The sequence below is a fragment of the Bufo gargarizans genome, chromosome 8 (assembly GCF_014858855.1).
Source record: "Bufo gargarizans isolate SCDJY-AF-19 chromosome 8, ASM1485885v1, whole genome shotgun sequence".
NCBI classification, from domain to species: Eukaryota; Metazoa; Chordata; class Amphibia; order Anura; family Bufonidae; genus Bufo; species Bufo gargarizans.
In genome coordinates, this window is record NC_058087.1 from 188,260,418 (window position 1) to 188,273,373 (window position 12,956).

The 12,956-nt window shown below is 43.8% G+C and overlaps 1 protein-coding gene across 1 annotated transcript in view; it reads right to left on the reverse strand.

Moving 5' to 3' along the window:
• The window catches only part of LOC122944442 (cytochrome P450 2K1-like), a 44,373-nt gene that overhangs the window by 28,871 nt on the left and 2,546 nt on the right, over positions 1-12,956 (reverse strand). Inside the window, exons 2-5 of the mRNA XM_044302715.1 lie at positions 12,278-12,440; positions 3,779-3,928; positions 3,297-3,457; positions 27-200 (exon numbers count right to left, since the gene is read on the reverse strand). Coding sequence (XP_044158650.1) covers positions 27-200; positions 3,297-3,457; positions 3,779-3,928; positions 12,278-12,440 — 648 coding nt within the window. The remainder of the gene's footprint in view (positions 1-26; positions 201-3,296; positions 3,458-3,778; positions 3,929-12,277; positions 12,441-12,956) is intronic.

Below are 12,956 nucleotides of genomic sequence, written 5' to 3' on the forward strand. Positions count from 1 at the left end.
GCATCTCACCCGTTACAGACACTCACCTGTTCCTGTTTCAAAAGATATGCATCGATATATCCAGTGATGTCATTGGCGTTGAACTCCAGTCTTTGTTTCTTTACATTTTTTTGGATAAAGTCTTTTAGATTTTCGATGTTCTGCATTACTTTCTTATGTAGACCCAAGAGAGTTCCAATGAAGGGATAAAAATTGAACAGCTGTAGAAATAAATAACTTCAATTTAGATTGTCTTGAAAAAAAATAAAAAATAAAAAATGCAGACATGTTTAACTTCAGACATCGAGGGTATAGGTAGTATGAAATTAATGATGGTCACAAAAGAAAAACGGGGTACATATATTTACCGTCTCAGATATAGACTAACTCACTGAAAGAGATCGATGGTTTAAAAAGCAAAAACAACAAAACTTGATTTATGATGCTGGTTAAAATATATTAGTCCCTTGATTGAAATTAATATAAAAGATCTAAGGCTACTCGCAGTACGCTCAGGTGCCCTGATCAATATAATGATGCCCAGTCGGCTACATAAAACGTTCTGCTGTAACAGCTATACTTGTGTTGCTAGTTTATGTATACGCTCAACGCGTTTCTTATGCTGATAAACATCAGCCTTTCATCGGGACACACACACATGGATTGTAGTAGTTGCAGCTTAGGTAGCCTCCGCCTCTGTAGTGGACATTTTTTTGACTTGATTATTGTATCGGTAGTATGACTTTTAAAGTTCTACTATGTCAGATTTTATGTTAAAGTATGGATAATAGTGCAGCATGGTGGCTCAGAGGTTGGCATTTTCACTATGGTCCTTTGTTCAAATTCAGTCAAGAGCAACATTAGCATTGGTTTGTACACTCTCTCAGTGATTGTGTGTCTTTCCACTGGGATCTATGGTTTTCTCTCACACTCCAAAAACCATATGGATAGGATGATCTATGCAATTGTTCCTGGTTAAGAGGTAGGACAATTATATGACTGATAGACCTTTGTACAGAGCTGCAGCGCTTGGTGGTGCTAGATAAGCAACAGAGAAAATAAGACCAGTCTCTAAAAAAGTCTGAATGACAAAAAAAATGATATCTCTGTGATCCCCCACTGTCCCTGGTTTTATTCCTTCCAGGATCCTTTCTGGTCTTTATTTCCTGGTCTCCTTCAACACACAGGAAATGATTGCTCAGCCGATCCCCGCACCCACCTCAGCCAGAGATTAGCTGAGAGGTCATTTCCTGTGGATTTGGAGGGACCAGTATCTAGAGAACAGGAGACCCAGAAACACTGGAACCAGGGCAGTAATTGAATGGTGAGGTACTGTAGGACTTATTTTGCTTTTCTATGGCATTCTTACCTTTTATTACTATTTACTAGACAGACAACCTCTTTAAATATACATAATGTTTGATAATAGCTAGATCCAATCTCTTGCATGGAAAAAGTATGCCCCATGTGGGTGGATGCTGGAGGGTCACTCACAGGATACTGCTGTAGGAGGATAGAAGAGATGGAGCATGGAGGCGGCACTGTATCTGGCTATAGTTTGTGGTAGTGTGGATGGTTTTAGCTAGGTGTATTATGGACTGTTCTGGTTCTGGGTCCTGTGGATTCTCTGGTTACGTGCTACAACTGGATGGAGATGCTTTGAAAGGGAACCTGTCACGTTGAACATGGAGTCTGAGCTGCACAAAGCATTCTATAGAGCAGGAGGAGCTGAAGAGTTGGATATACAGTTTTATTTGAAAAAACTTGTATTTTATACATTTATATTCCTGCTCATTCTGGGCTTTGAAGAGACGGTCCTATCAGTGATTGACAGCTATCGCTGTATACACAGTCACGGAGGGCAGGCTGTGAATCACTGATAGGACCGTCTCCTTGACTGGAAAGTCCAGAATGGGCAGGAATATAAACTTTGGTATCAGGCACTTGTGCAACATCATAGGGCCAGGTGTGAGCTGGATTCAGAAGCCTGGCCCTGACGATCAAAAGGTGAAAGGAGCGGCCTGGCCTAAGTCCATCAAACTGATAATTAGCATGTTCGGACAAATATGGGTTTCTCAGATTGCCAAACAAGAGATGCTGTTATAAATGATTCTATATGCCCTACCAGCCGTTACGTGGGGGCACTGTGGCATCATCAGAACAATTATTGCAGAATGGTTTCTACAGCTTGTTGGGTGTAGTACTGGATACAGGTCCTAGTGCTATTTGCACCTATTGCTATTGGGAAAGAACTGGCCCAAGGACAAGACTGCACCTTTCTAGAAGTAAAGGAGACCGGTTTTGTAGCTTAGCTGTTTATTATAATGTAGTCATTTCCCCTAATCTACATCTTTAAAGAAGTCTTTTATCATCAAGAGCTTTTCGGGCAGATCCCAAACATGGCTGGACTTGTGGAGAAAAGCATATTAGCTACCTACTCCCCGACACTGGATTCTGGCATCTTTGCTCCCCCACTGCAATTACAGAGCTCTGGTCCCCACATATCAACATGCGGTTTGATGGCTGCTGCAAGCAATCACTGGCCTGAAGAGTGACACATCTCCATTGGCTTATGTGACCTATTGATATGATGAAAAGGGGATGGGGCACCACTGTGGCCAGTGACTGGCTGCAGCGGCCATCAAATTAGATGTTAACATGTGGAGACCAGAACTCTGCAGTGGCAGTGGGGAATGCGGGAATCCAGTGTCGAGGAGCAGGTAAGCATGCTTCCCTCCACAGGTCTGACCAAATGGGGGGATCTGCTTGAAAGGCCCCTGAAGATGGAAAAGTAAATTACTAAGCTTCTTATACTGGTGTTATATAACTACAAGGAAGTACTACAAAGTGATACTTTACAGTACAGAGACCATTATTCCACACATAAAAGAGGTAATTTATTATTGTTTTTGGCATATTTTTGTTGCAGATTTTGTCGCAAAGAGGTTTTGTGGCAAAGTCTGCGACTTTTCCCGCTCACGCCAGTTTTCTCAGGTGGTGGAAAAAGGAGGCATGGCGTGGGCGTGGAAGAGAGTGGGTCATCATTTTCCATGCCAATTTATGGCAAGTAAAATGGTCTTAAACTAAGCCAGCAAGGGTATAGTTTAAACCATGCCACACAGCCGGCGGCACCAAGTGCCAAGTTATATATAGGCCTGCACCACTACAAAATTTTTAGCGCATCTGCTGCAAGCGCAGGGAGATTAAGACAGGAATCTAAATCACCGGCCTTAATAAATGACCCCCTGAAGACCCTATACTAATGAACCTCACTAAGAGACTGGAACTGGATACATAACATTTGGAAGTTTTCTCACCAGTGCTTTGGGTTCACCCGCCATTTTGGCATTTTCATCTAACATATTGATTAATTTTTGAAATGTTGGGTCATCGTACTCAAACCTGTTGCCAAAGATAATGGAGCAGATGACATTGGATACAGCGCTGTTTATTAATAAGTGTGGATTGAATGGTTTGCCTAGAAGAAAAAAAAAATGATAAAAATTAAACAAAAAGATTTAAAAAATTATACACTACAACTGGTCATTTCTAGGCACAATTTAGTCAGAAAACACTACTCAATCAAGCTGGAGACAGAAGAGCACTGCTAGACCCTCCATAGGTAATCTCCAGCAAATGTGTGGTGGGATATGTGTGCGTTAGTCCAGTCCTACAATCCTATCAAAACTCACTTGATGGATTTGAATTTGGAAAGTGTAGTCAATGGAAAAGATTACCGAAAAGCTAGAAATGCAGATGTCAGCTATAGGGTTCTTGGTAAATGTTGGATAATTTTTACCATTGTAACATTTCAAACTTTCTATAAGGGCAATTATTTCATCTTGAATTCTGCCTTCTAGAGATTTTTTCCCCATTCCAAAGTCTCGAAGTGTTGATAGTGTGAACCTCCTCATAGATTTCCATTCTTCTCCATGGGAAAATATTATACCTGAAATACAGTGAACATGGAAATACGTGAGATGATCAATTAGTCATACTGGGCAGAAAGTAGCCTTGTAGAAGCATAGCTGGAATATTAAATGAATACAATGATACAATTTTAGGAAGGAATATTTTAACTTTTTGTTTAAAGGGATTCTGTCACCTCCCCTAAGGCAAAAAACGATTTAAAACCAGCCATGCAGCACAGCTTACCTGGATTAGGCTGTGCTGTTCAATCTTGAAATCCGTCCAGCAGTTAGTTCAAAAAACGAGTTTGATCAATGAGGAAATGCGTCCTGAAGGTGCCCAGAGGGGCGTTTTTTTCTTCAGAGAGAGCCCAGTCCCGCCCCTTTTTCAGTGCCCAGCCCGCCTTCCTTTTACTTCCTAACTGCCGCCTCCAGCCTGCCACAGCCTCCCCTTCCTCTCCTCCCCCTCCCTCTTGCCGAACGAAGTCTCGCACAGGCGCAGTACCCACTGAGGGCTGCGCCTGTGCGATCATCAGGAGACTGAGGGCGGCAGCTTCATCTTCGTCACTGGGCATGCGCCGAGCCCAGTGACGTCCGATGCTCGCTCTTCCCTCAGTCAGCAGGGAAGAGCGAGCATCGGACGTCACTGGGCTCGGCGCATGCCCAGTGACGAAGATGAAGCTGCCGCCCTCAGTCTCCTGATGATCGCACAGGCGCAGCCCTCAGTGGGTATTGCGCCTGTGCGAGACTTCGTTCGGCAAGAGGGAGGGGGGGGGGAGGAAGGGGAGGCTGTGGCAGGCTGGAGGCGGCAGTTAGGAAGTAAAAGGAAGGCGGGCTGGGCACTGAAAAAGGGGCGGGACTGGGCTCTCTCTGAAGAAAAAAACGCCCCTCTGGGCACCTTCAGGACGCATTTCCTCATTGATCAAACTCGTTTTTTGAACTAACTGCTGGACGGATTTCAAGATTGAACAGCACAGCCTAATCCAGGTAAGCTGTGCTTCATGGCTGGTTTTAAATCGTTTTTTGCCTTAGGGGAGGTGACAGAATCCCTTTAAATGTGTGGAATAAAGTAGACTTAAAATGACATCAACCAGAAATGACATAAAGGGGTTATCTGAGACTAAACCAGACCTCCAGACATGGCTGACCTGCAGTGGTGATGATATTCACCTGGTCCACACTGCTGGATTCAGTCTGCGTGGCTCCCGGACCAGCACTTCAGCTCCACTCTTTTTCATACAGCAGACAACAGCTGCTAATATCCGCGATAGGTAGAAATGCCAACTGTGGACATTTAACCATCAGATGCCATTGTCAAATGTGACCACTGTGTCTGAGAGGGCTAAAAGCATGTGCTTCAAGGGCAGGAACACTTTCACCCGGCGGAGAGCGGGGAAATCGTCCTGTTCTAATTACATTGACCTGCAATACTGATTTACAGTAATTTGACAGCTAACAGAAGGGATAAAAAAAATCGCGTGTTTGGACTCCTATAACATGGATTAAAAGAACATTTGTTTTCACCACTACTTTATTGGTGCTGCCTCCCTTTCTTTATTTTGTTCCACTAAGGAGCCATTTGGACACAGCTCCTGCAGGGGCACACACATTTTATTTGCTTTACTGAAGGGTGTTATATGCTTTTCTATTTGTTTAGCAGAAGGGATTAGCTATGAATCTTGGTGCACACTGTTACTGCCACTGCTGCTGACCACCTGAATCTTGGTGCACTGCACACTGATGTACACGGCGTTACACTTTCCCTGCACTCTCCCTGCAGTTTAACTTCCAAGCCTTCACACTGAGATTGGTCCACCAAATGGGAAGAGTATGATTAGGCAGATTTTTAGCCATTTTGTGACAAATTAATTCGGAACGATTCAAATTTATTGGTGAACTTTGGCAAAGCTGCCAAATCAAATTTTTCAAAACTTTGCTTGTCTCTAGTACTGACTCAAAGGATGAAGAGCATAAGTCAGTTTTACCGCATAGCGAACGCCGTAAAAACAAAACCCATAAAACTGGCGGAATAGTGTTTTGTTTTTTTATTTCAATTCTACCACATTTGGAATATTTTTTCCAGCTTCCCTCTACATTGCCATATTAAATGGTAGAATTAGAAAGTACAACTTGTCCCACAAAAAACAGGCCCCCCACGGCTATATAAATGACAAAAAGAAAAAGTTATGGTTCCAGGAAAATCAGGAAGGGGTTAAACTTTATTTTTTACGTTTTGTTCATGACCCACTATGGGACTTTAACTTTTGGGGGCCTAATCCCCTCTACAACGCATTACAATACATGCAGTATTGTAATTCATTACACTGCCAGTATGCCACCAGTTCGGTGGCTGGGCCTTATAGGCTTCTGTAGCTTTAGAAGACTTCCAGGGACAGCGACAACCATCAGGATACCGCCATTGTAACCTTATGGGTAGTAGAATTAAATTGATGATGATGACAATCGCAGAAGAGGAAGGAGAAGAAGAAGAAAAAAAAGAAGAAGAAGAGGCAAAAGAAGAATATGAACCTGGCACCCTGATTCTGTCCCCACACTTAGGCACGGGCGCCAGGCTTCCTCACTCCTCCCCGCTGCTGTTCGCCATGCTCATAGGCATGTCCATCAGGCTTCTTAGCTGTGGGCTGCGCTCCTGTTGGCATTCCCCTCCTGGCTCTGAGTGGAGCTTGCGCTTTGACTCAGAGTTCTTTGTGTGCATATAGGGTATCTGCGGGTGTGTCTCTCCTCCTTATGTGAGGCCGCACGCACACTCCGCCTATCTTCTCCAGCCTATGGCTGGTCTGCAGGATGTATTTAAAGGCACCTCCTTCTACAGGAAGGCGCCTTAGCAACTTGGTCACTAGCTTGTGCAGCCCTATTGTGTGAAGGTGTTTAGTGTGATTCTGCTTTTCTGTGTACCGGTCCCTGCTTCTTGTTTAACCACCTCCGGACCGCCTAACGCAGATCTGCGGTCCGGAGGTGGCGGTCCCTAGGTGGCAGCGCGCGCGCTCACAGGAACGGAACGTAAGAGAGTGGATCTCCAGCCTGCCAGCGGCGATCGCTCGCTGGCAGGCTGGAGATGTGATTTTTTTAACCCCTAACAGGTATATTAGACGCTGTTTTGATAACAGCGTCTAATATACCTGCTACCTGGTCCTCTGGTGGTCCCTTTTGTTTGGATCGACCACCAGAGGACTCAGGCAGCTCAGTAAAGTAGCACCAAACACCACTACACTACACTACACCCCCCCTGTCACTTATTAACCCTTTATGAACCACTGATCACCCCTGATCACCCCATACAGACTCCCTGATCACCCCCCTGTCATTTATCACCCCCCTGTCATTGATCACCCCCCTGTAAGGCTCCATTCAGAGGTCCGTATGATTTTTACGGATCCACGGATACATGGATCGGATCCGCAAAACACATGCGGACGTCTGAATGGAGCCTTACAGGGGCGTGATCAATGACAGAGGGGTGATCACCCATATAGACTTCCTGATCACTTCCCTGTCATTGATCACCCCCCTGTAAGGCTCCATTTAGACGTCCGTATGATTTTTACGGATCCACTGATACATGGATCGGATCCGCAAAACACATGCGGACGTCTGAATGGAGCCTTACAGGGGGGTGATCAATGACAGGGAGGTGATCACCCATATAGACTCCCTGATCACCTCCGTCATTGATCACCCCCCTGTAAGGCTCCATTCAGAAGTCCGTATGATTTTTACGGATCCACGGATACATGGATCGGATCCGCAAAACACATGCGGACGTCTGAATGGAGCCTTACAGGGGGGTGATCAATGACAAGGGGGTGATCACGCATATAGACTTCCTGATCACTTCCCTGTCATTTATCACCCCCCTGTCATTGATCACCCCCCTGTAAGGCTCCATTCAGACGTCCATATGCGTTTTGCGGATCCGATCCATGTATCCGTGGATCCGTAAAAAATCATACGGACGTCTGAATGGAGCCTTACAGGGGGGTGATCAATGACAGGGGGGTGATCAATGACAGGGGGGTGATCAGGGAGTGTATATGGGTGATGACCCCCCTGTCATTGATCACCCCCTGTAAGGCTCCATTCAGACATTTTTTTGGGCACAAGTTAGCGGAAATTTTTTGTTTGTTTTTGTTTTTTCTTACTAAGTCTCATATTCCACTAACTGGTGTCAAAAAATAAAATCTCACATGAACTCACCATACCCCTCACGGAATCCAAATGCGTAAAATTTTTTAGACATTTATATTCCAGACTTCTTCTCACGCTTTAGGGCCCCTAAAATGCCAGGGCAGTATAAATACCCCACATGTGACCCCATTTCGGAAAGAAGACACCCCAAGGTATTCCGTGAGGGGCATATTGAGTCCATGAAAGATTGAAATTTTTGTCCCAAGTTAGCGGAAAGGGAGACTTTGTGAGAAAATACAAAACAAAAAAATTTCCGCTAACTTGTGGCAAAAAAATTTTTTTTGAAGAACTCGCCATGCCCCTCACGGAATACCTTGGGGTGTCTTCTTTCCAAAATGGGGTCACATGTGGGGTATTTATACTGCCCTGGCATGTTAGGGGCCCGAAAGCGTGAGAAGAAGTCTGGGATCCAAATGTCTAAAAATGCCCTCCTAAAAGGAATTTGGCCCGCTTTGCGCATCTAGGCTGCAAAAAAGTGTCACACATCTGGTATCGCCGTACTCAGGAGAAGTTGGGGAATGTGTTTTGGGGTGTCATTTTACATATACCCATGCTTGGTGAGAGAAATATCTTGGTCAAATGCCAACTTTGTATAAAAAAATTGGAAAAGTTGTCTTTTGCCAAGATATTTATCTCACCCAGCATGGGTATATGTAAAATGACACCCCAAAACACATTCCCCAACTTCTCCTGAGTACGGCGATACCACATGTGTGACACTTTATTGCAGCCTAGGTGGGCAAAGGGGCACATATTCCAAAGATCACCTTTCGGATTTCGCAGGCCATTTTTTACACATTTTGATTGCAAAGTACTTCTCACACATTTGGGCCCCTAAATTGCCAGGGCAGTATAACTACGCCACAAGTGACCCAATTTTGGAAAGAAGACACCCCAAGGTATTCCGTGAGGGGCATGGCGAGTTCCTAGAATTTTTTATTTTTTGTCACAAGTTAGCGGAAAATGATGATTTTTTTCTTTTTTCTTTTTTTCTTACAAAGTCTCATTTTCCACTAACTTGCGACAAAAAATAAAAAATTCTAGGAACTCGCCATGCGCCTCACTGAATACCTTGGGGTGTCTTCTTTCCAAAATGGGGTCACTTGTGGGGTAGTTATACTGCCCTGGCAATTTAGGGGCCCATATGTGTGAGAAGTAGTTTGCAATCAAAATGTGTGAAAAATGGCCGGTGAAATCCGAAAGGTGCACTTTGGAATGTGTGCCCCTTTGCCCACCTAGGCTGCAATAAAGTGTCACAGATCTGGTATCGCCATACTCAGGAGAAGTTGGGGAATGTGTTTTGGGGTGTCATTTTACATATACCCATGCTGGGTGAGATAAATATCTTGGTCAAATGACAACTTTGTATAAAAAAATTGGAAAAGTTGTCTTTTGCCAAGATATTTCTCTCACCCAGCATGGGTATATGTAAAATGACACCCCAAAACACATTCCCCAACTTCTCCTGAGTATGGCGATACCAGATCTGTGACACTTTATTGCAGCCTAGGTGGGCAAAGGGGCACACATTCCAAAGTGCACCTTTCGGATTTCACCGGCCATTTTTCACACATTTTGATTGCAAACTACTTCTCACACATATGGGCCCCTAAATTGCCAGGGCAGTATAACTACCCCACAAGTGACCCCATTTTGGAAAGAAGACACCCCAAGGTATTCAGTGAGGCGCATGGCGAGTTCCTAGAATTTTTTATTTTTTGTCGCAAGTTAGTGGAAAATGAGACTTTGTAAGAAAAAAAGAAAAAAGAAAAAAATCATCATTTTCCGCTAACTTGTGACAAAAAATAAAAAATTCTAGGAACTCGCCATGCCCCTCACGGAATACCTTGGGGTGTCTTCTTTCCAAAATTGGGTCACTTGTGGCGTAGTTATACTGCCCTGGCAATTTAGGGGCCCAAATGTGTGAGAAGTACTTTGCAATCAAAATGTGTAAAAAATGGCCTGCGAAATCCGAAAGGTGCACTTTGGAATATGTGCCCCTTTGCCCACCTTGGCTGCAAAAAAGTGTCACACATCTGGTATCGCCGTACTCAGAAGAAGTTGGGGAATGTGTTTTGGGGTGTCATTTTACATATACCCATGCTGGGTGAGATAAATATCTTGGTCAAATGACAACTTTGTATAAAAAAATTGGAAAAGTTGTCTTTTGCCAAGATATTTCTCTCACCCAGCATGGGTATATGTAAAATGACACCCCAAAACACATTCCCCAACTTCTCCTGAGTATGGCGATACCAGATCTGTGACACTTTATTGCAGCCTAGGTGGGCAAAGGGGCACACATTCCAAAGTGCACCTTTCGGATTTCACCGGCCATTTTTCACACATTTTGATTGCAAACTACTTCTCACACATATGGGCCCCTAAATTGCCAGGGCAGTATAACTACCCCACAAGTGACCCCATTTTGGAAAGAAGACACCCCAAGGTATTCAGTGAGGCGCATGGCGAGTTCCTAGAATTTTTTATTTTTTGTCGCAAGTTAGTGGAATATGAGACGTTGTAAGGAAAAAAATAAATAAAAAAAATCATCATTTTCCGCTAACTTGTGACAAAAAATAAAAAGTTCAATGAACTCACTATGCCCATCAGCGAATACCTTAGGGTGTCTACTTTCCGAAATGGGGTAATTTGTGGGGTTTTTCTACTGTCTGGGCATTGTAGAACCTCAGGAAACATGACAGGTGCTCAGAAAGTCAGAGCTGCTTCAAAAAGCGGAAATTCACATTTTTGTACCATAGTTTGTAAATGCTATAACTTTTACCCAAACAATTTTTTTTTTGCCCAAACATTTTTTTTTTATCAAAGACATGTAGAACAATAAATTTAGCAAAAAAATTATATATGGATGTCGTTTTCTTTGCAAAGTTTTACAGCTGAAAGTGAAAAATGTCATTTTTTTTGCAAAAAAATCGTTAAATTTCGATTAATAACAAAAAAAGTAAAAATGTCAGCAGCAATAAAATACCACCAAATGAAAGCTCTATTAGTGAGAAGAAAAGGAGGTAAAATTCATTTGGGTGGTAAGTTTCATGACCGAGCGATAAACGGTGAAAGTAGTGTAGTGCCGAAGTGTAAAAAGTGCTCTGGTCATTAAGGGGGTTTCAGCTAGCGGGGTTAAAGTGGTTAAACAGACTTTGCCTATTTGCTGCCTGCCTGTGACATAGGAATATGTTCACAGACTTCGCCTTATTGCTGCCAGCCTTGACCTCAGCCTTCGTATCCTGACTACACTTCCGTCTGATGAGCCGGTCCCTGCTTCTTGTTTAACCACCTCCGGACCGCCTAACGCAGATCTGCGGTCCGGAGGTGGCGGTCCCTAGGTGGCAGCGCGCGCGCTCACAGGAACGGAACAAGGGGCCTCTGGGTGTACAATACCACCTGGAGATCAGTCCCAGTTCCCTTGTGTCCCAATCCCCCTCAGAGGTAGCACTTGGTACACCCCTCGAGGGGTTCAAATAGACATTGCCCTCTGAGGAAATTGGTCTCGTGGGACAGCGAGTTTGCATCCGCTGAACATAACAAAGAAGAGGAAGAAGAAGATAGAAAAGAGGAAGGGAGGGAAGGTAGTAAAATTAGGTTGATGATGTTCATGACATAGATGATGGTGAAGAAAGAAAGAGAGAAAGAAAGAAAAATCACAATGGCCACTAGTTTCTATCTGCATGTATTACAGAATACCAGACCACCTGCATGAAGTTTGTATGTTCTTCCCATGTTTGTGGCGGTTTCCTCCAGGTTCTTCGGTTTCCTCCCACACTCTAAAGACATACTGATAGGGACTCTAGATTGTGAGTTGTGAGTGATAATATCTGTACAGCACTGTGGAATATGTCAGCACTAGATAAGTGAGTAAAATAAATACATGAAAATTGGTTCAGATGTTTGGAGTGGCCAACATTTTCAGTTTAGGTTGGCTTTCTTTGAAGCTAGTGTGCACCAAGGATTACAACATGTAACCTACTGAACATGAGATCTGGGGGATGTTTCCTTGTAGGGCAATGTATTGATTTGGCATTGACCGATGTGACTCTTTAATTAGCCAAAGTAGCAATAGTCCCTACAGTCTCTATAGGTGGACGACTGGACTATAGAATATTTTACCCAACTAGCAAGCTTGTTTAGAGAAATTGTAGGATTCATAGGAAGCCCAATATACTTACCATGGTTCTTTGATATTAAGTCCAAGAGTGGAGAGCTTGGCCTGTTTACAAAATCATCACCTTGGGTAACAAGAGCTTCTTTCACAGCCTTGTATCCAGCAATGACCACTACTCTCTTGGGTCCAAAATGCAGAGTAAAAACGTCCCCGTACTTCTCAGACATCTGCAAAATATCATCATTGGCAGTGAAATGGTAACTGATATCAATCGTTTTCTCAAATCCAGTGACTCTAAAACAAAGCCAATAAGGATGCACTCACACCACCATACAGAACATACGCAAAACTGCTACATAGTCCAACTATAGATTCACATCCATTTCTATAGCCTACAGTATCTGCCTTAAAGGGTTATTCCAGGATTTTACTCTAGTTGGCTTATCGTTCAAACACCCAGCTGATTAGCTCTGGCCCTGGATCTCTACGGTTCTGATCATTGTACAGTGGATGGAGCTGGTTGCATTGAAGAGAATGGGAGCGGTGGTGCAGTAACCAGCTCCGTCCAATGCACAATACACAGAACTGTGTAACTCCAGCACCAACTTCTCAGAGAGGGCGACATAAAGCTGGCAACAGTTTCCCTTTAATTTATAGTTGGCTGTTGCTCACCAATCCCATACAGGTGCACAAAAAACTGCTAGTCAATAAGAAGTCCTCCCAGTTCTGCACCTTCCTGCCTC